Source organism: Rhinichthys klamathensis, unplaced genomic scaffold (genome assembly GCF_029890125.1).
Source record: "Rhinichthys klamathensis goyatoka isolate OS25496 unplaced genomic scaffold, OSU_Roscu_1.1 h1tg000296l_1, whole genome shotgun sequence".
NCBI classification, from domain to species: domain Eukaryota; kingdom Metazoa; phylum Chordata; class Actinopteri; order Cypriniformes; family Leuciscidae; genus Rhinichthys; species Rhinichthys klamathensis.
Genome location: NW_026606815.1, coordinates 2,199,360 through 2,225,648, shown reverse-complemented (window position 1 = coordinate 2,225,648; position 26,289 = coordinate 2,199,360). Strand labels below are relative to the sequence as shown.

The following is a 26,289-nucleotide window of genomic DNA, read 5'->3' as shown; positions in this document are numbered from 1 at the left end:
ATGTGCCTGACTGCATTACCTAGCCTTGTTCCAGTTTCCTAGTATTCCAGTGTTTCGATTTATCTGCCTGTTCCTGGTTTCCCGTTTGCCTTATCCCTGCATTGATTTGATGTTTGTTTGGACTGCTTACCTGGTCTTGACCCCTGCCTGTTTCCCTGTACCTGTCTCTGGATTCTCCTCATTATAAAGCCTGCGTTTAGATCACCTCTGTCCTTGTGCAGTTTCATGACAACTTGATTGTTCATGTTTGTTCACTTCATTCATTGTGCATTAAATAATGTTAACATTAAAGCTCCTGTAGGTAACTTTTGAAAACATGTATTTGCTAAAACTGTCATTATGTCCTGACAGTAGAATATGAGACAGATAATCTGTGTAAAAATCAAGCTCCTCTGGCTCCTCCTAGTGGTCCTATTGACATTTGCAAGAAATACACGCTCCCGGTCAGAAACAACCAATAAGAGCCAGGAGGAGTGTCTTAGCACTGTCAATCACACTCGTGTACGCGCTGATCACACCCCTCTCTTGCACAGCGCGAGCCGTCGTTCAAACTCAAGATTGCCGGCGAGCTGCAGCTGTGCTTATGACGGAGAAACAACCTAAACTGACAATTCTCGAGTGACACCTGCTCATAAAACAAAGAGGTAAAAGAAAAAAAAGACTGATGACGATAAACAAGCGAAAAACAAAGAATTACACAGAGCCCATTGACTCGGTATCAAAACTCTAGCCGCATAACATGTAGATAAAATGTCACGCACTCTGCTAAGCAACAATTGAAACCTGCTAATTCACTGACTTGTCATGTTGCTGAAATAATGTACTAGCACACCTTATCTAGCATTATATCGCTAGAATAATTACTTACATACTGTAACGTTAGTTACCGTTATATTAACTAGCTATTTATAACTTATAGAAAGAGTGCAACGTTATAAAGTTACATGTAGACTATTGCAAAATACATAATGATTTGAGGACCAAGTTTGTAGTCAAAGTATGGGCAGGCCATAGTCAATGTAAAGCATATTATTGACGTTCAGTCCCTATTAGTGAATGTGCCATATAACTTTTTATCCGCCGTCATCGGTGGCTCTGTTTACTAGCCTGCGCGTTCACGACTGGCTCCGCTGTGGAGGGAGGGCTGTAGCGCAGCAGAGAGCAAGGGGGTGGGACCTGTAAGTGTTTGTTCAAATTTTCAGGCTAAGTCTACGTTTTCTCAAAACTCCCTACTGCAGCTTTAAGTCCTCACAGATTGGGTGTGGCCTTTGCCATTAAAGGTTGTATCAGCGATTGTGGGTGACGTCACTTCTGTTTGTGTTTGAAGCGAGATCCCAAACAAACCAAGTTAGCTCGCCCCTCCCTCCCGTTTCGTGCATCATGAAAAAAATTATATCATCCACGCGCATAACAAACGTAACCCACACACTAAATCCCTACAATCTGATATTCGCTAGAGCTATCCAAGTTTAGTCGAGCTTCACTCATTTTTTTAAAGAAGGATATTTCCACACACAGTTCACATCTGAAAAAGTCAGCACTAGAAGCTACTCACCTGTCCAGAAGAAACAGTGCAACCTCAGCGTCCGATTTAAATTTTTTCAAATCTTTAAGCTCTTTCCACCATTCAAAAGCCTTCCCAATTATTATTTGTTTCTTTAACGAATAACGACGGTTTTCCCTCGCTCTAATCCTTCTTCTCTTCTTGGGGATTGCCTCTTCCATGTTCACTGTATCTGGTCCATTGATAGACGCATTGGCTTCTTCTTCAGCTCTGACTTGGCGTGCAGGCGCCGTGCACGAGCGCAAAAACAAACAATACCCGCCCCTGTCGGTGATTGGTTGGAACACTGTTTATTTTGGTTTTGAGTGGTGGTTGTACCCATTTGTTTTTGTGTGCAGATCTCAGAGCCTAGGCTGCCTACAGAGACGCGTTTTTTTGACAGCCTGCTTATGGGGCAGGCAGCTAGCGGATCGTTAAGAAAGATTAGATGAATGTGATCATTTATGTTCGGGCCTAAAATCCATATCTACCTTTAAGCTGAAAATTAACACAAAACAAAAACGTGAACAATCCTGTCTAAAGTTATAAAATGAAGGTATCTGTTTATGACCAGTTCAAGGTACGTGCTGCAATAATAATGCCTTGAATCTGTTGATGGTATTTCATATTTGTATGTCTCAAAATGTCCATTTCTATCCACAAAACTTGCCACAAGTCATGGTTTAAGTGGTTATTGAAAAAATTCCACCCCCCCCCCACCCCGCGCGACTTGGTAACATCCTCCGTCACGTGACAGCACCGCTGTTCGAAAAATTTCTAGGGCAAACACTGAAGACCATCGACATTACCTGTGCGAGCAAGGACACCAGCAAGGCACTTAAGGATCTTCTCCCTTTCCTTTTACACTTTTATCTTATTTACCCCTACTCAACATGTGCTTTCAATACATTCCTGTTGTCTCTCGACAACGTTCTTTCATCACGCACAGAAGGCAGCGCAGTACTGCTAATTACTGCTAAGACTCAGCAACCCCTGCTGCTCTCTCTAACAACTTCTCTTTCTCGCACACCCCTCACCAGTCGGGTACTGGTCTTCTCATTTCTAACAATTGGAAATACTCAACTCTCTCTTCTCTATGCAATAACAACTCGTTTGAGTATCATGCCACTCGCTTCTCGCATTAAGTTCAAGGCATTGATGCTTGCTTACAGATCTGAAAACTCATCTCTTCCGTGAGCACTTAACCTCATAAAAAAAAAAAAAACTCTTTCCTTTTCCCTTAATCCTCCCTTGTCTGGCTTATGCTACTCTGAGAAATGCCCGCACTTTGTATTTTGAGCACTTCTTGCGTCGTTTTTGCCTCTTCACGATGACTCGCTTTCATTTTGTCCTAATTTGTAAGTCGCTTTGGATAAAAGCGTCTGCTAAATGTAAAATGGATATTTGTCATACCTATCATGCAGCCTTCCCTTCATTCTCCCATTTGTGAGAATCATAATTTTATACCCAGTTTGAGTGATAGAATCTTCCAAATGTGGAATAATAAGGGTCTTTTTACATTTAACGTGCTGTACACAAACAGTCACTTTTCTTCTTTTGAGCACCTTTTTAGTAGATTTGACCTTTCTCACTCTCATTTTTTTCCTTATTTGCAGATTTGGTATTATGTTCAGCAGGCTTTCTCTGACTATATGATTCAGCAGGAAGAGCATTGTTTATATAACCTGGTGCGACAAGTACCAGATTCTAGGCATATGGTTTCCCAATTTTTCTCCCTGTTTTCTTCCTAGTTGAATACATCTTCTGATTATCTAAGGGTAGCCTGGGAAAAGGAGGCTGGTATCAATTCATCTGTCAACCTCTGGTCTGAAATCTTGAAGAGAATGTGTAACACCCACTCGTCAGAAGTGTATACAACAATATTAACTGAATGCTTGACTCAATGCCAACAGGTAGCAACTAGAATTTGGTTCAATACACTGAGCCAGATCAATGGGCCAATCAGAAGATACCAAGCTCGAAGGAGGCAAAGCACACACAACACACAAGTTTGAGGGTTTTTTAGATTTTTTTCTTGTTGTATTAGCTATTATGACTTTTTCTTTGTATTGATGTAATGAATGAAATGAACAGTAAATAATAAATGACAAAGGTAAACCAAATGAAATGTCAAACTTTTGACAAGGGAAAAAATACAATATGATCAACCCTGATCAAGTTCTGACTTGAAATAAATTGTAAACCCAAAAGAAAACAAATAAATTTGTCAACAAAGCTTTTTCTTTCTTGAATCTCTGGTTGATAAATTCCCTCTTTCCTTTTCGGCTGAGGTTTGAATTTCTTGGTTTCTCTAGTTTAAATATGACTATTTGTTGTAGATTAATAAGTTTAGTTTCAATTTAATGTCCTGATCTTCCTGTCTTTACTGTAGTTTAAACCAGCCCCTTCAAATACAAACTCAAATCAGTATTTTAACCCAGATGATACAATTAGAGTAACAATTCACATAAATTTACCTCAAAAATGTACAATATGTAACCAAATAACACTTCTTTTAAGAGATATATCTGTATATATAAAAAACAAATTGTAAATGAGATCACAAAATTGCAAAAATAAAGATTATACACACTTCAGTCCATTCGATAATTTCAGTTCAGAAAAATATACCTCAGTCCATTCAGATTTCAGAAGGAAACGACACCACTAAGTGGATGAGAAGGTAAGAAGTAAAAGATCCAAATTCAGTCCGGGAGGCTCGCCATCTTTCTTTTCTCTCAGCACGGCTTGATGAATCCTCACCATGCACGTGAATCACAGTAGAAAAATCCAACTTCTACATAAACAACAAAAACTGGCCTGTACACACAGGATAACATTTTTAGAAACTCATTTCTAACCTCTGTTTCAACAAGATTTACTCTTCACATCAACATTTAGTGTTCATATATAACATAGGCCATACTTCACATACAGTGAACATATCACTTAATTTTAACACACATAGAAATACAATAAACCATTGTGATTCATCACATATATGAAAAATAAATCCACAACTCACCGATTCCTCTGAATTAACAGTGTTCTGTTAATATTTTCTCCAGATTACACCACGAACTATAGCGATGACTCAACTAACTTTGGCTCGACGTTCAGGATCAACAAGGCCATAACAGGTAAGCTCTTTCACAATACTTCTCAAATTGACACTTAATTCAACTTAAAATAACTTTTATATGCTTTGTTTAGTAGTTGTATACTAAATATTTGCTCAAAATTAGATCGTTTCTCTCAAATTTCTGGAGCTTTGATCACATGCGTTTCTCCGTTTTAGCTCTCTCTATCAGTTTTCACCGCGTCTCCCAGTGGGCGGAGTCAGCATTGCTGCTGATCGCACTCGATTGGAAGGTCTACATCTGCAGTGCAGATTCCAACTCTAATTGGATAAATTTTACCGCAGTAATTTGCATATTACTAATATAATTAATAAAGCATTTTATTTATCTCAATTTTCTTTTATCACTGTCTTTTTTCCACATAAACAGTTTTACTGGAAGGGGCATATGCAACAAAAACAAAAAAAATGTATATATATATATTTTTTCTAATTTGACTAATTTGAGTCTGGGTTACACCCTCCCCTCCTAGAAGTATGCAAGTCCCTTTGCATATCACCAACAGGTGCATAACCCCGAGTTATGGGGTTTCCTACTTGAGAGAAATCCTGTAAGGACTCTGAGAGAGCAACATTTAGACCTTGAAGAAGGGATTGAACTATTGTCACCAGAGGGTTCCCCAGTTCAGGGTAAGTCAGAATTTTGGGCTTATCTCTATGACGGACAGACCTTCTCAATTTAATTTCATCCTCATCTGCATCATTTGTTTCTTCGTCAATTAGCTTTTTCTCAGCTGAACTGGATTCCAGGATGGTTGATTCTCCATTATGATTCGGATTCTGCAGCTCCAATGTAGGTGAACAATTCATATCAGCATCCCTTTCCCTTTCAGGTTGGATCTCAGGATTTTCAGGTAAGTCAGTTCTAGAATTCACAGGTTCAGTCACAGATATTTCATCAATGACCTGAAATCCCCTTTCAGGTAGTTCATTCTGAACTCCAAGGTGGACCTCTAAGCTTGCGTCAGATAAAGGAACAGAACTTTCCCTGTTTGGGTGAGCCACTTCAGGAGTGTGAACTACAAAAGATTCCTTCACAATATTTAGTTGAGGCATTACACAATAACTTTCCTCTTCCTCAGAGTCAGGGATTTCCTCTGTTTCCTCAGAACGTCTACAAGCTGTCTCACTGCGAGTTCTACGCTTGGGAACTGGACTCTGGATCTCACATTCTTGAACTTCAGATGGAAGAGTTCCACAAGGGAGTAACAAATCCCGATGTAATGTGCGGATGGGTCCTGTCTCAGTTTCAGGGCACACTTTATACACTGGCAAATCCCCATGTTGGTCAATGACTACATAAACTACTCCTTCCCATTTGTCAGCGAGTTTGTTCTTTCCCCTGAGTCGAACACTTCTGACTAAAACACGATCTCCCTTGTGCAATGTTGAAGCTTTCACACATCTGTCATAGCGGGTTTTATTCCTTTCCGCCATCTTCTTTGAATTTTCACTCGCAATACGGAAACTTTGTTCAAGATGTGACTTGAGGTTCTTCACATATTGTGAATGTGTTATTTCTCCCTCATCCTTCAAAGGTAATCCAAAAGCCAGATCTACCGGAAGCCTAGGCTGACGCCCGAACATCAACTCGTAAGGGCTGAACCCCGTGGTCTCATTGCGAGTACAATTGTAAGCATGTACAAGAGGTTTTACATACTCTTTCCAGTAGCTTTTCTTTTTGTTCTCTAGAGTTCCAAGCATGCTTAACAACGTTCTGTTGAATCTTTCAACAGGATTTCCCCTCGGATGGTATGGTGTTGTCCTGACTTTCCGCACTCCAGCTATTTCACATAACTCCTTGATTAGATGCGATTCAAAGTCAGGGCCTTGGTCACTGTGAAGGCGCTCGGGATAACCATAATGGCAAATGAATTGCTCCCATAAAGACTTTGCAACAGTTTTGGCCTTTTGGTTAGGGGTGGGAATAGCTAATGCATATTTAGTAAAGTGGTCAGTGATTACTAACACGTCCTTGGTGTTGCTATGATCAGGTTCTAGACTTAGAAAATCCATGCACACAAGTTGTAAGGGGCGAGTAGTTGAAATAGTCACCAGAGGTGCAGCTTTTTCAGGTGATCTTTTCCTTCGTATGCACCGTCCACAAGTCTTGACTTTGTGCTCCACATCTGATGCCATCTTGGCCCAATAGAATCTGTTTCGAACTAGATCTAGTGTACGATCAACACCCATATGTCCGAGGTCATCATGCAGGGACTTGAGAACATCTAGATGAAATTTTTCGGGTAGGACCAGTTGGTATGTAGTTTTCTCAGCAAAGTTCCTTCTTCTGTATAGGATTCCGTCGTGAAACTCCAGACGGTCTTTCTCTCTAAGGAGGTAAGGCAATCTGGGAAGAGCAGTCCGTAGGGTACTAGGAGGAGTTTCTCCAGTTCGAAGTTGTGCAATAACCTCTCGGATACAAGGATCGGCTAACTGTGCACTTTGAATTTCAGAAGGAGAGAGATGAGAAATGGTCGGTAGTCCTCCGCATTGATCCTCTTCTGCATAAGCATCAGGTACAGCGGTTTCCTGCATTGCCAAAGAACTGACGAATGCAGCAGGAAAATCATTAGGACACTCTGGCCATTGGATAAGACGACTCTCACAGATGGCTCTTACCACATCATCACTAAGTTCATGCTCACTAGAATTCTTGGTAAGCTTTTCAGTGAAATTAAGAATGCGGTTTTGTTCCTTCAGAGAAACATCATCAGTCGGAAGCTTCTCGTTGGGTCGACGAGACAACCCATCAGCATCCATAGTCTGCTTTCCGGACCTGTATTGCAGTGTGAAATTGTAAGTCGAGAGTGCAGCCAACCACCTATACCCAGTTGCATCAAGTTTAGCAGTAGAAAGAACATAAGTAAGGGGGTTACTGTCTGTCACCACTGTGAAAGTGCCTCCATAAAGGTAATCATGGAACTTTTCTACCACTGCCCACTTAAGTGCCAGGAATTCTAATTTATGGGCAGGGTACTTGGATTCACTACTCGAAAGCCCCCGGCTTGCATAGGCGATAACCCTGACTTGTCCATCCTGCTCCTGATACAGAGCAGCGCCCAGACCTGACGTGCTTGCATCAGTATGCAGGATGTATGGTAACCTTGGGTTTGCAAAGGCCAGCACCGGTGCAGATGTGAGCTCATTGATGATTAATTCAAACGCATCCTGACAAGCGGTTGTCCACCTGCCATTAAAGAGATCTTTAGGGTTCCGGTACTGGGCATTACTCACAGACTTAAAGTTCCGCCGAGTAGGAGGGTACCCTGAAGTTAACTCGTTTAGAGGCTTCACCTTCTTGGAAAAATCTTTGATGAAACGTCGGTAATATCCAACAAATCCGAGAAAGGAACGGAGTTCTTTCAAATTTTTAGGAACCGGCCAGGTTTTGACAGCTGCTACTTTATCGGGATCAGTTTTCACTCCTTGGTCTGACACTATATGGCCGAGGTACTTAACCGAGGTTTGTGCAAAGAGGCATTTCTCTGGAGCAAGTTTTAAACCATACTCTTTAAGTCTATTTAGGACTCTAGACAGTCTTTCCTCGTGTTCTTCCAAATCCTTGGAGAAGATGATAATGTCGTCTATGAACACCAGGACCTCGCGAAGGTTTATGTCTGCCATGCACTTTTCCATTATTCTTTGAAATGTGCTTGGGGCGTTAGTGACCCCTTGTGGCATACGATTAAATTCATAAAACCCTAGCGGACATACAAAAGCCGTTTTCGCCTTGTCAGCTTCTTCAACCTCAATTTGGTAATAACCAGATTTTAGGTCAAGAACCGTAAACCACTTGGACCCCGTTAAGGCCATGAACGTGTCTTCAAGTTTGGGGAGTGCATACGCATCCTTGATGGTCTTTTGATTTAATTTCCGATAGTCAATGCATAATCGAATGTCACCACTCTTCTTTCTGACCACGACAATGGGAGAGGAGAAAGGGGACTGAGATTCTCGGATAACTCCCGCATCAAGTAACTCCTGAAGGTGATGCTTTACAGCTTCCAGATCTTCTGGATGTATGGGTCTTGCCCGATGTTTGAAGGGCATTTCATCTGCAAGATTTATTTGGTGCTTGACCTTATCGGTACATCCAAAGTCCTGGGAATGTAAGGAAAACACTTCTGGCATTCCTTGAAGCCGTTTGGTAAGCCTACTCTTCCATTCTGGTGAGATGGGAGAATCACCAAAATTAAACTCAGGAATGGACTTTGGAATGGAGCTTGTTTTACTATCATGGTCATCACGCTCCTCTGAATGCACAGACTGAACCGCTTTTAATTCAGCCAAAACACATCTAGGAGGAATTGTGATATCATGTGCGGTAGGGTTGGCGACTACAACAGGTAAGCGGCAATGTCTTTCGTCTTCAAGCGTGGCAATGCATGTCTTAACAATCAGGCCACAAGGCAGAGGGGAAAAGGATGGATGTTCTACAACTACCCATTTATCTAAATGAGATCCAGCAACAGAAACCTTTCCACAAAGAACTGCACTTTGTCCAGCAGGTATCATTTGAGAAAGGTTTTCAGATAGCCGCACTAGTCCAACATTCCCTTCTACATTCTGCTTCTGGCGCAATTCCAAAATCTTTAGCACTTGCTTATATCCATAGGTAGGAGAAAAGTATTTAGTTCCTTGCTGTGAAAAGTCTTTGTACAGGTTGTCCAAGGTGTTTGTCCCAATCAACACTGAAGGCTGAGAAGTAGATGGGAGATCTGGGACAACCAAAGCATAAGTAAGTACTTCTGTGTCAACTCCCACAAAGTCCTTGGGAAAAGTGATGGTCAGTTTAACATAGCCAAGGTAAGGAACTTTTTGACCATTTGCACCCTCAACTTCCAAAATATCATTTAAGGAATGAATTGGCTGATCATACAGGTTCTCATTGTAAAAGGATTTTGTGATGGTTGTGACCTGTGAACCAGTGTCAAGTAAGCAGTCACACATTACTCCTCCAACATCAACTTGCGCAGTGCATTTCGCTCCAATTAAGCCCTTGGGTAAGACAGATTGTCGTGACCTTGCTTGTGCATGGGCTGACAGTGCCCTAAAAGGCTTGGGACACTTTGATTCAATCCCAGTTCCCATTCGTCCCGCAACAGGAACTGCCGTCAGTTTAAATATGGCTTAGAACTTTCATTCCGCAAGTCCCATTCACGCTGTCTCTTTGCAAGCTCATCTCGCTTCTCTGAAACCAAGGCTGGATTCGGGTCATTGGAACAAGAACTGACAATGTGCCCATCCTCTCCCCACCTAAAACAATAGCCTGGTTTTGGTCTAGCTGTCTGGAATGTGTCTGGAACTTTGGTTTTTCCTTTAGGACTGATGGCACTCTGTTTACTTGAGGATTTGAACATGTTCGACTTGGGGTTTGGTTTGTCTTTAGACTGTTTTGAAGTTAATAGTGCAAGCTGATTTTGGAGTTCTGCTATCTGACTTGCCAACTGAGCAGTAACAGAACTAAATTGAGTCACATCATCTCTAGTGGCTGTTTGAGACTGTATCACGGCACGCTGCTTAACACTTCCCAGGTGTTGTTTCATTCGTACACTTTTAGAAGCATGCTTGCTCTCCTCGGTTCGTAATAAAGTCATTAGCTCTGCAAAGGATGGGGGTGAATGCTTTTTCTGCTCTAATTGTAACTCTAGAATCAAAGAATTTTCCCAACATCCTCTGCAAAACTGCTTGAGTAGATGCTTGTCAACTTCAGAGCCAAGGACTCCACCACGGCGCATAGTGGTCTGTAACGCAACATGCAATCGTTGCAAGTAAGCAGATGGTTTTTCTCCCGGGTTCTGGAATATGTTCAGGAACTTGGCAAATAACTCATCGCCATCCTCAATGGGCGCAAAAGCAGAATCAAGAAGCTGAATGTAAGTTGAAGGTGATGCAGCTGGGCCAACAGATTTTACTATGTCTGCTGCTGGGGAGAGAAGGCTCTCACAGATTCTGCGTACTCTGTGGAAATCAGAGACTGTTGGGTCTTGAAAAAGTAGTTCAGCACTAGTGCGCCAAGTTTCGTAATCAACCTCGTTAGGTGGATGGGGAGATCGTCCAGAAAAAACTCGGAGCCGTAGCGGTGAATTTCCAGCTATGGCTAAGTCAGTTGTGCGTACAAGATGTTCCACCACAACTTTCTGCACACCAGGTGGGTTTAGATCACTGACACTGATTGACGGGGATTCTGGGCTTGTGGCTGACACTTGTGGAACAGAATGATGTTGTGCAGCATTTGCTGTTACCTGAGACTGCTTAAGAGGGAACTCAGTCAAGAGGGGATTTGCTGAATGAGCAGGTAAGGTGTCGTCATCTTCAGAAAGGACGGGTACAGGACATGGTTTTTGTACCACGCTCTCGTGAATATGAGCCAACATGCCCTTCAAGACATCCTCGAAATTCTCTCCACTGCGACTTGCCAGCTCTTTCAGCTCGTTTAGGTAAGTTTGTGTTGTGTTTCGTCCAAGCCTCTTGACGTAGACACTCGATAAAGCTGACACATGGAAAGAGACATCAGGATTATTCTTTGCATGCTGGACATATGGAAGCATTGTTTGAAGGGTTTGGACCGCTAATCCAGAGTTGAACTCAACTATCAAGGACCTCTGCGATTCTAGCCAAGGATCACTTAATGGGATGATTCTGTTTATTGACCCATACTGCTTTACAAAATCCAGTATTTCCTCATCCGCTTCAGTTCCAGTTATGCCACTAATTAAGATTGCATTAGGAACTTTTACACCCTTTTCCTCTATAACTTCCATTTTGCTTTACTTGAACACTTATTGGTCTTGAGAGGGAAATTCTAAAATCAAAAATAGAAGTTAATGTGTGCGTTTCTCTTTGCCTCCTGGCTGCTGGCTCGCCACTTATGTGTAACACCCACTCGTCAGAAGTGTATACAACAATATTAACTGAATGCTTGACTCAATGCCAACAGGTAGCAACTAGAATTTGGTTCAATACACTGAGCCAGATCAATGGGCCAATCAGAAGATACCAAGCTCGAAGGAGGCAAAGCACACACAACACACAAGTTTGAGGGTTTTTTAGATTTTTTTCTTGTTGTATTAGCTATTATGACTTTTTCTTTGTATTGATGTAATGAATGAAATGAACAGTAAATAATAAATGACAAAGGTAAACCAAATGAAATGTCAAACTTTTGACAAGGGAAAAAATACAATATGATCAACCCTGATCAAGTTCTGACTTGAAATAAATTGTAAACCCAAAAGAAAACAAATAAATTTGTCAACAAAGCTTTTTCTTTCTTGAATCTCTGGTTGATAAATTCCCTCTTTCCTTTTCGGCTGAGGTTTGAATTTCTTGGTTTCTCTAGTTTAAATATGACTATTTGTTGTAGATTAATAAGTTTAGTTTCAATTTAATGTCCTGATCTTCCTGTCTTTACTGTAGTTTAAACCAGCCCCTTCAAATACAAACTCAAATCAGTATTTTAACCCAGATGATACAATTAGAGTAACAATTCACATAAATTTACCTCAAAAATGTACAATATGTAACCAAATAACACTTCTTTTAAGAGATATATCTGTATATATAAAAAACAAATTGTAAATGAGATCACAAAATTGCAAAAATAAAGATTATACACACTTCAGTCCATTCGATAATTTCAGTTCAGAAAAATATACCTCAGTCCATTCAGATTTCAGAAGGAAACGACACCACTAAGTGGATGAGAAGGTAAGAAGTAAAAGATCCAAATTCAGTCCGGGAGGCTCGCCATCTTTCTTTTCTCTCAGCACGGCTTGATGAATCCTCACCATGCACGTGAATCACAGTAGAAAAATCCCACTTTTACATAAACAACAAAAACTGGCCTGTACACACAGGATAACATTTTTAGAAACTCATTTCTAACCTCTGTTTCAACAATATTTACTCTTCACATCAACATTTAGTGTTCATATATAACATAGGCCATACTTCACATACAGTGAACATATCACTTAATTTTAACACACATAGAAATACAATAAACCATTGTGATTCATCACATATATGAAAAATAAATCCACAACTCACCGATTCCTCTGAATTTACAGTGTTCTGTTAATATTTTCTCCAGTTTACACCACGAACTATAGCGATGACTCAACTAACTTTGGCTCGACGTTCAGGATCAACAAGGCCATAACAGGTAAGCTCTTTCACAATACTTCTCAAATTGACACTTAATTCAACTTAAAATAACTTTTATATGCTTTGTTTAGTAGTTGTATACTAAATATTTGCTCAAAATTAGATCGTTTCTCTCAAATTTCTGGAGCTTTGATCACATGCGTTTCTCCGTTTTAGCTCTCTCTATCAGTTTTCACCGCGTCTCCCAGTGGGCGGAGTCAGCATTGCTGCTGATCGCACTCGATTGGAAGGTCTACATCTGCAGTGCAGATTCCAACTCTAATTGGATAAATTTTACCGCAGTAATTTGCATATTACTAATATAATTAATAAAGCATTTTATTTATCTCAATTTTCTTTTATCACTGTCTTTTTTCCACATAAACAGTTTTACTGGAAGGAGCATATGCAACAAAAACAAAAAAAATGTATATATATATATTTTTTCTAATTTGACTAATTTGAGTCTGGGTTACAAATACATAGCTGTTCCACCAATGCAAGACTCCAATTAATTCAGTTTAAAATTGTACACAGACTGCACTATTCTAAATCCAAACTTCACAAGATCTACCCAGCTGTGTCTCCAATTTGTGACCGATGTCAGGATGCAGACGGAACTTTATCCCATTCTTTATCCCCAGAGTTACTGGCAAGATATTTTTTCTTGGTATTCGGCGGCATATGATCAAACTTTCCCTCCTGAAATGAAACTGGCCATCTGTGGCTATTCGGACACAGTTTCCCCTTTGCCATATTTTTTTGCAGCTGGCATTAATGCTGGGCATGGTTGTGGCCAAGAGAATTATATTAAGGGATTGGAAAGCCACTGCTCCCTCATGTTTTCAAAGAGGGCTTACTGAGATGGTCTCTGTTTTAAACCTTAAAAAAATAGGGTTTACGGAAGCAAAGTCTCGTATTAATTTTCCCAAGGTCTGGGGTCCCTTCCTCCAACATTTACATGATAGCAGAACTTAAAGATTTTATCACTTCTGTTACTATGATTTTTTTGTGCTGATTTTGATCCCCCTCTTTATGTGAATAATCTTTCTCCTTTGTACTTTACTGAGGCACTTATGTCATTTGTAATGTTGTCTGTCTTTTTTTTGTTAGTTTTTTTTTTTAATGGTTGTTTATGTTTGTTAACTTTTGTTGTTCTTATAAAACTAATAAACAATATTGAGGAGAATTTGTCATAACTGACAAGATGATGTTCAAATAAATGTCACATTAGACAAGGCAGTTGATTGAATAATTAAGTATCTTATTTAGCTGAGGTAAATGAAACGCAAAACTCACGTATCCTTGTTCGATGAAGAATGAGACGGCCCAACGGTTGGTTGAAATTTAAAAGGCTGATTCGCGCTTCAGAGCAGTGACGAGTACATGCCGTTCAGTGGTTGTCCAGACACCCTAGGCACAAGCAATGGCCCTGAATGGTGGTTCAATGTCAACATTGTGACAACGCTGCAACCTTCACCATACAACGTAGTTATAACAACCCTTTGGCCATGTTGTTAAAACGTTGTTAGAAGGTTGGGTATGTTGTGCCAACATTCTGTGTTTGCTGGGGAAGGACTTGGGAGGAGTTCTGTGGCTTGATGGAAAAAACCTCTGGTGCCAGGATGGTTGAAGTGGAACTTGCGTCTTCTTCGACCTCGCCAACAGTGAGGGAAGAACCACTTAGCCACAGCACATAATCAATATAACTCTCAAGGGAACAAGTGGTAGCTGACGCCGGTATCTGGTATTAGAGATGGTCGTCTAATCAGCTCCAAAACATGATCTTCATTGTACCATCACTCCATGGAACCAGGTTGGAGATTGGTATGGTAATAGAGATTAGCATGGAAAATGGATATGGCAATGTTAATGTATTTGGTCTTGGCCGAATAGATCTACTACGCTGCTGCTGCAGAGCAAGTACCGAGACTTGCTACTGCCAATACATTCACAGACATTCCTGTGAGCAGTGGTTAAATTGGGCCGGGGCTCTCCGGGGCTCAGCCCCGGCACATAAGCCTGCTCGTTTGCAGTCAGTTGCCTACTGGAAATTATGTCACATACAATTTGATGAAAGTGATGCTTTTGAAAACATATTTCTGACAATAAATGAAAGATTTTTGAAATGGCATGTCTATTTTGTCTCGGCGGAGCTGAGATGAGAACAATCGGAACACGGCCGTATTTTTGTTCAGCTGCTTAATCTCGTTGTCAGTCGACCATGATCGCGCACCGCTCGCGCATGCGCATCTGACACGGATAAATGTACGCAGCAATAATGAATGTTCCTGGGAGACCGTGGTTGCGCGGGATGTGGATGTTCCAGAAATGTCAAAAAAAGTGCCCTGGCCTTGAATGACGGTAAGGAAAATAAGACTAAATCAAAATTAAATAACCAGGACTAGGTTGACCATGTGATTTTTCTCAGGAGATGTTTTGAGCATTTTACTTCAGATACCGGATTATCAGCAAACTGCCAAGAGAACTGCTAATTTAACGTTAGCTGGCTACTTAAAATAAACTAGCAATCTATTCAGTCAGCATATTTGTATTTGATCTGTGTGAATTAAAGAAATATAAGACTTGCTAGACCTAAGTTACTTTTAGCTACCAAGCTCTGTGGTTAATGAACATTAAATCAACCATTTATTCTCCAACTTTCAGAGATAAATTGAAATGAGTGGAGCATATCCACCCAAGAAGAGGAAACTGACTTACTTAGTAATGAAGTTATAGATGAGTGATGAGTTATAGATGTGTGTTCTCTGTAGCCTACTGTTTTTAAGAATGTGTATGAAATTAAATGTAAAATCAAAATTAAATTACAAAGGTAAAACACAAATAAATTCAAATGTTGATTGTAAAACTAACCAGTGTTATCATCATTTTTATATCTTAAAGCTGCAGTCCGCAGTTTTCGCCATCTCTGTTCGAAATCTGCAATTTCAGTTATTCGCGGAATTATCAACTTTACGTGGGTTGTGTAATGAGGCAACCACTGGAGCCAGAAATCAAAACTTTGCCTTTTTATGTGTGTGTGTGTGTGTGTGTGTGTGTGTGTGTGTGTGTGTGTGTGTGTGTGTGTGTGTGTGTGTGTTGTCGTAGTAAAGAGAGAGAATGGGAGAAGGAAGTTTGTATGAGGTGGACCTGGTCACCACAGACCCAAATCTTCTCAGCTGTTGCTACTGTCATATGCTGCACTGTCTCTCCATGTGGCACATTATGTTTGGCACAGTGTATGGGTCACTTCACTATATCATAACAAGGTAATACAACGTGTAATCAAGTGATGACTGATTAACAGTAATGTAAATGCTAAATGTCCTAATACCTGTTGCAAAGTAAATGCTCTTAACCTTGCAGTTTTTCACATATCATGTAATACTCAATTTCTCCATTTCTTTGCACAAAACTCTCCAGAAAGTGCTATGGTTTATTTTTCAAAAAACAATTCCCGGGGGGGGGCATGCCCCCGGACCCCCCTAGGGAGAGCACCCCCACATAATAAATCCCAATTTAACCCCTGCCTGTGAGCATGTAAGACATGCTGCTGCTGATGCTGCACATGTAACATACATGATTTAACCCCCCAACGAAGCTGAAGACAAGAGAAAATGGCAGAGCCCTCTTCAATACAAAATCTAAACAGATAAGTTATAGTTGTACAGCCAATGTCAATAAAGCTGTTGTGCACAGCTGAAAAGAATACTGATACACATTTGTAAAGCAACTTTTTATCCAACAAAGTAGCACAGGGTAAAGGGAGAAATAGACATTACAACTTATATACATGTGCTGTTGAATGAGAATACAAGATGCTGCATCGGCAGATATGCATTTATCTGCACAATGAGGACATAGACAGGAAACAGGAAGGGATAGGAAAAAAAACACCCCACAAAACCGCAGATCTATCGTCAAGACATTTGTACTGTTTTTTTGTTTTTTGTTTTTTCCATGGGTCCACATGTTTTACTATCTATGTGTGCCTTGGCTACCTTGCCGACCGGTTAAACACTAGTGACCTAAGACCATGTGCACCTTGGCTACCTTATCGACCGGCTTAGCACTAGTCAAGTCAAGTCACCTTCATTTATATAGCGCTTTTAACAATATAGATTGTTTCAAAGCAGTTTTACAGTGATAATATGAAATTAAAGTAACATAGTAAAAAGGAATCACCTGCGCCTCAGCCTAGCCTGTGCTCTCGGAACAGGACACAACAATCTTGAGAAAAGGACCCAAGGTCTATGGGACCAAAGAGCAGGACTTAGACTTGAGTGCTTGTCTAAGATTGGATAATTGTTGCACCACCACACCCACCTAGGCCTGTGGCCAATACCTGGAATTTTGACTCTTTAAATTCTGTATAGTGTTGCCATTGACTGTTTGACTCTGAAGAAGACGCATGTGCGTCGAAACGTTGGTCTTTTTGCACTAATAAATTTATTAAAACGTTCTGTGCTCCGGTCCTGCTCTTTGGTCCCATAGACCTTGGGTCCTTTTCTCATTAAAGTAACATAGATTGTTTTGGCTTTACAGCAGCTCTAGAATAAAGCTAGAGTTGTCCAACTAAAGTTAGTTTTGATTGATTCACTTCCTTCGCAACGATCATTAGTTATTAACAAAAAACCCTTAATGCGATCCGGCCGCTCATTTGCACAAAACAGTGCCTGGTGGCTCGAGAACGCAAACCATGAAATAGGTTCCGAGGTACAAGCCTTGAAAAATGTATAATACATCATTTTTTATCGCTTCCACGTAGCCACGTGAACCGGAATTATTCCGACAGCGTTTTATCTGTACAGAGGTAAAAGGAAGGGAAGGAGGCCTTCACAGGGGAGAGACTAGTTTACACTTCAGGACAGTGTTGTCGTCGTGTCCAGGCGCAGGTCCTTCATCAGATCCGGATACGGCGGACTGGGGTAAATCTCGGGATAAACAGAGAGACTAATATTAGTGTAGACCCCATCCTTCTTATGATGTAACAAGTACATCAGGATTTATGGGAAGTGTTCCCGGTTCCGGCTGACCTAATCTATGCAGCCTTACATTGAATATAGCCACTAGTGACCTATGGCTATGTGCGCCATGGCTACCTTGCTGACCGGCTTAACACTAGTGACCTAAGGCTATGTGCGCCTTGGCTACCTTGCCAACTGGCTTAACACTAATGGCCTAAGGCTATGTGTGCCTCGGCTACCTTGCCGACCGGCTTAACACTATAAATGCATGCTAAGTGTTCTCCTGAACAATATAGATATAATGTTGCAAGCTGATAGACCAACCCATCAACCACCTGAGCAAGTATCATAAATAGTCATTTTAAAATGATTATATAACCCTTATACTCTTATTTGATAAATAAAAGCCATTAGGAGCGATAATGAATGACTTAATGTGAATGCTTATTTAACTTCAACCTTCTCATCCATAGCTTAGACAGCGTATATTCACGAGATACAAACAATAGACCATTTTGTGCTGCATAGACACAACTGCATAATGCTCCAGCCTGTGCTTAGTAAATCACTCCACAAGACTTATAAACATGATGCTTAGTTTAACTGTATTGATTGTTCTTTTAGGGTGACTTGACACATGAGCATCTGAATCAACCACACACATTTATCATAGCTAATGGAAACATTATTCTTGAAAATAAAAGGATGCGTCATTAAAGTTATACCCCTAAATATGGTAAACCCTGTTTAAATCACAAAGCTTATGTCACTTTAACTGTTTTCATATCCATTCTAACAGAACAGCAATGACATACAATAGACCACTGCTGCTGCATGCAGTAGACACTGCTGCTAAATGCTTCAGTGATTCACTCATGCACTGTTGACATGACGCTATTTAAAAACATTTCTAACATGAAGCTAGTAAACTTGTGAATATTGGTCCGTTTAGGAATTAAGAACTGGAACACAATATGCGCAGAGATGTGTAATAAAACACCAATCAATTATCTTCCAGCCAGGTGCATTCTGAAAGCGCGGCACTTTCTGAAGTTTTTCTGAAGCACGCTGCATACTGCTACCAGCAACACCCCGGTATTTGTTTGGATGTTGAACCGCAGCTCATTGGACGCTAATGCAACAGCAACCAATCAGCTGTGCCATGTGGAGAATGATGTGATCACTACCAAATGAGTCAAGACTTATCAGCCTTCGCCATCGAGAGTTTCATGCCAGAACTTGTATAATAAAACACTTACAACAAAAGATAAAAAAATATATGTTATTTGTTTACCTGCATGTCATTTGACCATCAACCGCCATCAGAGAACTTATTGATAATTATTATTATTATTATTAATTTTATTATGACCTAACCTATGTACTTCAAGCATATATTAGGTCAAAGAGGTTCAGCTCATGAAAAAGTTGGGGAATCCTTGCATTGCATGTAAATATAAAATGACCTGAATTTGTACATTTTAATGTGTTTGAAAGACAAAATACTTCCAAAGACAGTAATACGTGATTAAATGACTCACTGGGTGATAATTCAACTAATAATGAATGTGTTTGCCAGGAGTTGATTAGATAAGCAATGTTGCAATGTTGAGAAAACACTTCTTAAAAGTGAAATGATTAAAACGATTTTAAAAAAGAAGTAGTGGGAGACTGTCACAGTCCTCGTCTGCACCAGTCTGTCTTTGTGTCTGCACTACACTTCCCAGAATCCTCCTCTTCTCCACACCTGTATTCACTCCCTCACTTACCAGCCTGTCCCTCGTTATCATCATCAGTGTCACCTGTTTTCACCTTGTTATGTTTGATTCATGCTTGTATTTAGTTTGTAGCGGTAATACTCCAAAGGAGTGAACGGCCATAAAACGAAAAGAAGATGTAGAAGAAGAAGAAGTATTTAGTTTGCTTCTGTTCAGTCTGTCCTTGTCGGTCGTTGTAAATGTTACAGTGTTTGCCCTGCCTGTATCCGTGCGAGTATTTGTGTTATTGTAAGTAAAGTTTATTGAAATTGGATCTTCGACTTCAGCCTCTTCATCTGCCTGCACCACACCCGTGACAGAATGACCGACCACAAAATGGCTAAAGCGGGTGAGATTTTGTGCTCCATTTTCCAAGATGGCCGTAAGATAGAGTCTTACCTAGAGGAGTTCCTGGAGTACAGCCATCTAACTGTAGCAACGGATCAGCAGTTGATGGACTTATTTTGGAGTGGTTTAGACCCCCTCTTCAGTTCATGGATGCCACCAGGAAATCCCGGTATGACCCTTGAACGGTATCTGGACTACGTGCTTTTGTTGAGCGGCTCAGCCTACACTGTGGGTAAGGCTGATTGTAACATCACCGCTCAACCACTGTCACCAGCCTCCGTCACCACCCGTCTTGAGTCTCGTCCCGCCGAGACTATCCAGCCAGAGCCTCCCGTGTCGCCCCGAGCCCGGAAGAAGGTTTCAAACAGTATGGACCTGGGGGCTAAAATGGCGGATCCTGCACTTAAATCCGTCCGATCTGCACTGAAATCAGCTTCCCTTCTCCAGTCCTCAGTGCCAGGTTTTAATTCAACCTTCTGCACAGAGCCCGCTGATCCTGCGCCAGAGCCCGCTGGTCCTGCCCCAGAGCCCGCCCACTGGTCCTGCGCCAGAGCCCGCCCGCTGGTCCTGCGCCAGAGCCCGCCCGCTGGTCCTGCGCCAGAGCCCGCCCGCTGGTCCTGCGCCAGAGCCCGCCCGCTGGTCCTGCGCCAGAGCCCGTCCGCTGGTCCTGCGCCAGAGCCCGCCGGCGCCGCTGGTCCTGCGCCAGAGCCCGCCGGCGCCGCTGGTCCTGCGCCAGAGCCCGCCGGCGCCGCTGGTCCTGCGCCAGAGCCCGCCGGCGCCGCTGGTCCTGCGCCAGAGCCCGCCGGCGCCGCTGGTCCTGCGCCAGAGCCCGCCGGCGCCGCTGGTCCTGCGCCAGAGCCCGCCGGCGCCGCTGGTCCTGCGCCAGAGCCCGCCGGCGCCGCTGGTCCTGCGCCAGAGCCCGCTGGTCCTACGCCGCTGGTCCAGCCCTGACCTGCCTTCGCCGCTGGTCCCGTCCAGCCCAGAGACCCCTTCGCCGCTGGTCCTGCGCCAGACCCCGCTGGTCCTGCGCCAGAGCCCGCTGGTCCTACGCCGCTGGTCCAGCCCTGACCTGCCTTCGCCGCTGGTCCCGTCCAGCCCAGAGACCCCTTCGCCGCTGGTTCCGCCCAGCTCGAAGCCCTCTTCACCGCTGGTTCCACCCAGCTCGAAGCCCACTTCACCACTGGTTCCGCCCAGCTCAAAACCATCGCCACTGGTCCCGTCCAGCAAAGAGCCCTCACCGCTTGCCCAGCCAGAGACTGTTCAAGTCCCGTCTGCCCAGCCAAAGACTGTTCCAGAGCCTGTCCCCGACTCTATTCTGGAGTCATTGTCAGACTCCGTCACGCTCCCCAATAATTTTTTTGGGGGGGGGCCATAGGTCCTTGCCGTGGCCGCCCAAGGGTCCACGGCCACCAGAAAAATTATCACCGCCACGGCCGCCCGAAGGGTCTTCACCGCCACGGCCGCCCGAAGGGTCTTCACCGCCATGGCCGCCCGAAGGGTCTTCACCGCCATGGCCGCCCGAAGGGTCTTCACCGCCATGGCCACCCGAAGGGTCTTCACCGCCATGGCCACCCGAATGGCCAGCTCCGCCCTGGACGCCCGAACGTCCAACAGCTCTGCCCTGGATGCCCGAGGGTTCGTCTGCTCCGCCCTGGTCACGCCCACGTCCTGCTCCGCCCTGGTCACGCCCACATCCAACTCCGCCCTGGTCACGCCCACGTCCTGCTCCGCCCTGGTCACGCACAAGTCCTGCTCCGCCATGGCCACCTGGACCATCCTGGAGTCTGTCCAGCTGCACCCGGTCCGCCTTCCCGTCACAGACTCCAGGATGCCCACCCTCCCACCCCTGTTCTACGGCGTGAGGTCGCCCCTACCGGGAGGGGGGAGTAATGTCACAGTCCTCGTCTGCACCAGTCTGTCTTTGTGTCTGCACTACACTTCCCAGAATCCTCCTCTTCTCCACACCTGTATTCACTCCCTCACTTACCAGCCTGTCCCTCGTTATCATCATCAGTGTCACCTGTTTTCACCTTGTTATGTTTGATTCATGCTTGTATTTAGTTTGCTTCTGTTCAGTCTGTCCTTGTCGGTCATTGTAAATGTTACAGTGTTTGCCCTGCCTGTATCCGTGCGAGTATTTGTGTTATTGTAAGTAAAGTTTTTTGAAATTGGATCTTCGACTTCAGCCTCTTCATCTGCCTGCACCACACCCGTCACAGAGACAAAATGAATTTTAAATAATTTACTGTTATTGTGAGAATATCATGTAATCAATAAAAAAAGTAACTGTAGTCTGATTGAGAGTATTTTAAAAGGGTAACAAAATATAATTTACTTTAATAAAAAGTACTTCATTTTTGTAAGTAATCCAGATGACATGTAATCAGCTACCACCCAGCACTGAGCCTATTATATTGTTACTTTTCTTATGAAATTTAATAAAATAATATTTGTTTGCAAAAATGTTCCAAATAGGAATGCATTTATTTATTTATTTATTTGATCCATTACATTTATTTATTTATTTTTATTTTTTTGTCCTGGCATTTCACTTGCATTGCAAGATTTTTGCCTTGGTAAATCTGATGATAATGACTGTATTGCAATAAATACATTCAACTCACCTCAAGTTTCCTCCATTGGTGGCATAATTAAGATGAGTACACAAGGCATGAAACATGTCCTCGGCGGTCTTGCACTTACGCGCATCGAAAAGCTGCAGAAAAGATGTAGGCTATATTAGTATAAATGCACAACATGGCTGTAGAAGCGCTAGCCATAATCTACAGTATGCAAAGAAATTCTCAAACCTGTAAATTAGCCCACTGGATCCTGCCAATGCACCGTGGCGCATTTCTCCATGCCTGTTTGGCCCCAAAAGCGAGTTCATCTGTAGTGAGTGAGTAGGACCCGGTCAGGGTGATCCCCAGTGTGACAGTTTCAATCCGAGCCTGGTGCTTTGTTGGATTGGGGCTGCACAAAAGGTAAGAATGGGTTATTAACCCTGTATAGTAAACCGACTGTTACATTTCCATTCCTGTTTGTCAAGTCGAAAGAAGTATGTTTAGTGTTTTCAGTAGCCTAATAAAAAAATGTATCTATTATTTTACTTTGACGGTTTCCTGAAACCTCACACCTCTCACATAAGGAACATTTCTCAGAGTGAAAATGAATGTAAGGCAGTTGACAGGATCTCTACCTCCTCTCCCACACAATCACATATCAATACACATGTGTGATTACATTTGCCTATCAAGAGTGATTAGCAATTTCCTGTCAGGCTGGATGCACGGAGAGGTATCATTGAGTGTTGAATTGTAAGACAATGAGACTTTTAATGAATGGAGATAGAATATAATGGAATGTCTTTTTTTTACAGATAAGGGAGATAGTGGATGGTAGAACAGACAGATGGTTGGTGCACACACATCGCTGATGGGTGATGGAAAACACACACAGGAAGGACAGGGAGATACAATGGGGAGCAGACACTGGAGATAGATGCTGGAGAATAACGCTGGAGAGTAAGTAGTCCTCTTAGTCTTATAGAGACTGGACCATCTGTGGAGACGAGGTGTATGCTTTTATCTGGTGCTGCTGACAAGGGTGATGAGTAACAGGTGTGGGTGATAGCTCAAGAAGTGAAGGTGAGATTATGGGAAATATAGTGCCGAAGTGACAGTGACCGTGACAGTTCTCCCCCCTCCCGGAGAGCGCGTCCTCGTGCCAAAAGGAAGTCCAACCAGGGAGGCAGGGCAGGCGTCCTGGAGTCTTGGCAGGTAATCAGGGTGGTGCCGGCAGGCTAAGAAGCCTCCAGGGTGGTACTGGTGACCAGGGAGGCGCCGGCAGTGCAGATGACCAGGGAGGTTCTGGCAGCTCAGGGGACCAGGGAGGTACCGAAGGTACAGGGAGCCAAGGAGGCGCCGGTGGTTCAGGGGACCAGGGAGGCGCCGGCAGCTCAGGAGACCAGCAAGGATCGGCCTCCGTGGCCTTTCCATTGGTGTTTGTCTCATCCACATTTTTCTTGGGAGGAGCTTGGGTTACCTCCTGGCCAAGCTCTAGGGCAGGAGCGGGCTTAGGGACTGGAGCGGACTCTGGAGCGGGCTCATGGGCTGGAGCAGGCCCAGGGGCAGGAGCCAACACTGGTGCGGACTCAAGGGCTGGAGCTGACGCTGGACTCCGGTCAGAGGCTGGAGCAATTACTGAACTCTGACCATGGGCTGGAGCCATCACTGGAACGGATCCGGGCATTTCACGCCCTGGAGCGGATTTGGAAATTTCAAGGGTACGGCCGTTTTGAGAGAGGGAGTATGGTCAATGGGACAGAGTGGAATGCTCATGGTGCTGACTGCTTTCTTGGTCCAGTCTTCTGTTACGGAACACAGACTCGGAAACAGAGGAATCCAGTGAATGGGTCTTTATTGACAGCACAGAGCGTAATAATGCTGGAGAGTAAGTAGTCCTCTTAGTCTTATTGAGACTGGACCATCTTGTCAGGAAGTAGAAGGGGATTCAGTAGTGAGTGAAAAGACTGTTTATTGAACAATAACAATGGTGATAGAATGGGTCAGAATCCGAGGAAATGCCAGGTAACAGAGGCACAAGGCAGCGCAGGGATGCAATGGGCAAAACCGATCCTCTGTGGGTCACCGCAGGAATGACCAGGCAGCCAGGGACAGAACTCCAAACAGGAAACGAAGACGAGAAACCAGAGAACACGAACAGGACCAGGACTCGACCACAAGAGAAACCAAACGATCTGACAACACAGGACGGAATACACAGACATTAAATAGCTGAGCTGACGAGCCGCAGCTGCCGCCAATGAGCTGATCAGCACAATCAGCAGAGACTCCCTGTGATTGAGTCAATGAATCCATGAACCGTGACACATCTGGGGAGACAAGGTGTATGCTTTTATGCTTGCTGCTGACCAAGGTGATGAGTAATAGGTGCGGGTGATAGCTGAAGGAGTGCAGGTATGATCAAGGATGGATTATGGGAAATGTAATGCTGAGGTGACAGGTGACTGAGCTGGTGACCGTGACAATAATAATATTCATGTATGTATTAGAATACTTGTCTATAATGCTTGAATTGCAATGCCGTTAAATAATCTATTTATTAGAGAATGCATTGCTCCTACATTTTGAATGATTTGTAGTACTGGTTGATGAAATCCACTGCCTGTGTGAGGATGTCATCTGAGGAAGGTGTGATTTTGGAATGACCGCGTATCAGAAATTTGGGATTCATTATGGCGCCCTCGCAAGTTTTTGAACTGCAGGGCATATTCTGGAAGGAGGGAAATGAAGATGTATTTTAAGTAATTTTACAAGCTATAAAAAATGCTTTACAAAATAATTTAATTCACAACCTCAAAACCTCATTACTGTTTAGATTTTTATTAACTTCTGCATAACATCCACATAATACTTATTGTGTTAAGTTTAAGAAAATTGTTCAAAGTCCTCATCAATCCTTAATTGCTACATTACAAATCTGCTGTAAACATTAAGTTATTTTGATTACAATTTAAAGATACCTTAGCTGCTCTGTGATGCAGTTTATCTTGGTGGGTCGAGCCATCCTTATAGTTTCGCAAATGAACAGCAAATGGACATCGAACTGGGCGATCGACTGATAACTGCTACATGAAAAATGTATATATTAACCAAACAGAAGGACACAATAAAATTGTTGCAAATTATGAGATGCGTTACTAACCTTAGACTGCACAGTCGGTTTTTCTTTTACAATTGTGGTTTGGGCTTGTTTTTCCATCCTGCTGAAAATATTATTGCACCCAAATCTTAATAATGTCTATCAAAAATGATGCAGAAAAAAAAAATGTTATAGAGGAAAGATATGGTGAAAGCAAGTTAATGAAAGTTGCCATTAAATTAATGAAAGAAAGAAACACAAATGGAGTATTTACCTTTTTTCAAGTGTAAGGTACCTAAACAGCAGTAGTAATCTGTTTCACATTCTGGTCTTCTGTTTCAACATTCTGTAATATAGTCCAGTTAAGGATGCCACACTGGGCGGATCCTTGCCTCCAATGGGTGTGAGCTATATGGATATCAATCAAAAGCACCTGTAACTGCATTCCTTGATGTGAAAAGGAATGACTACACAAAGTTAAAGAATTCCATGATCAAAAGAAAGATATTTTACTTAAAATTGATTTCCTTTTTAAATTGGGAGACTATGAAAAAAAAAAATTTATCTAGTGCACTTAAACCTTATGATTTGATTCCCAGCATTGCAGGCAACAGAAAACCTTCTGCTGGAAAATAAATATATTAGACATTAAAAAGATTAGAAATTAACAGTTATGATAGGGCCTATGACAACTGCTGGACATTGTGGAATTATAGAAAT

At 42.6% G+C, this 26,289-nt stretch overlaps 1 protein-coding gene across 1 annotated transcript in view; it reads right to left on the bottom strand.

The window, feature by feature from the left end:
- LOC130103694 (nitric oxide synthase, inducible-like) overlaps positions 1-25,191 on the bottom strand; it is an 82,103-nt gene extending 56,912 nt beyond the window's left edge. The window contains exons 1-3 of the mRNA XM_056269988.1: positions 25,052-25,191; positions 22,716-22,878; positions 22,530-22,621 (exon numbers count right to left, since the gene is read on the bottom strand). Of these exons, the coding sequence (XP_056125963.1) occupies positions 22,530-22,621; positions 22,716-22,878; positions 25,052-25,161 (365 nt within the window). The 5' untranslated portion in view covers positions 25,162-25,191. The remainder of the gene's footprint in view (positions 1-22,529; positions 22,622-22,715; positions 22,879-25,051) is intronic.
- Between the last annotated feature and the right edge of the window lie 1,098 nt (positions 25,192-26,289).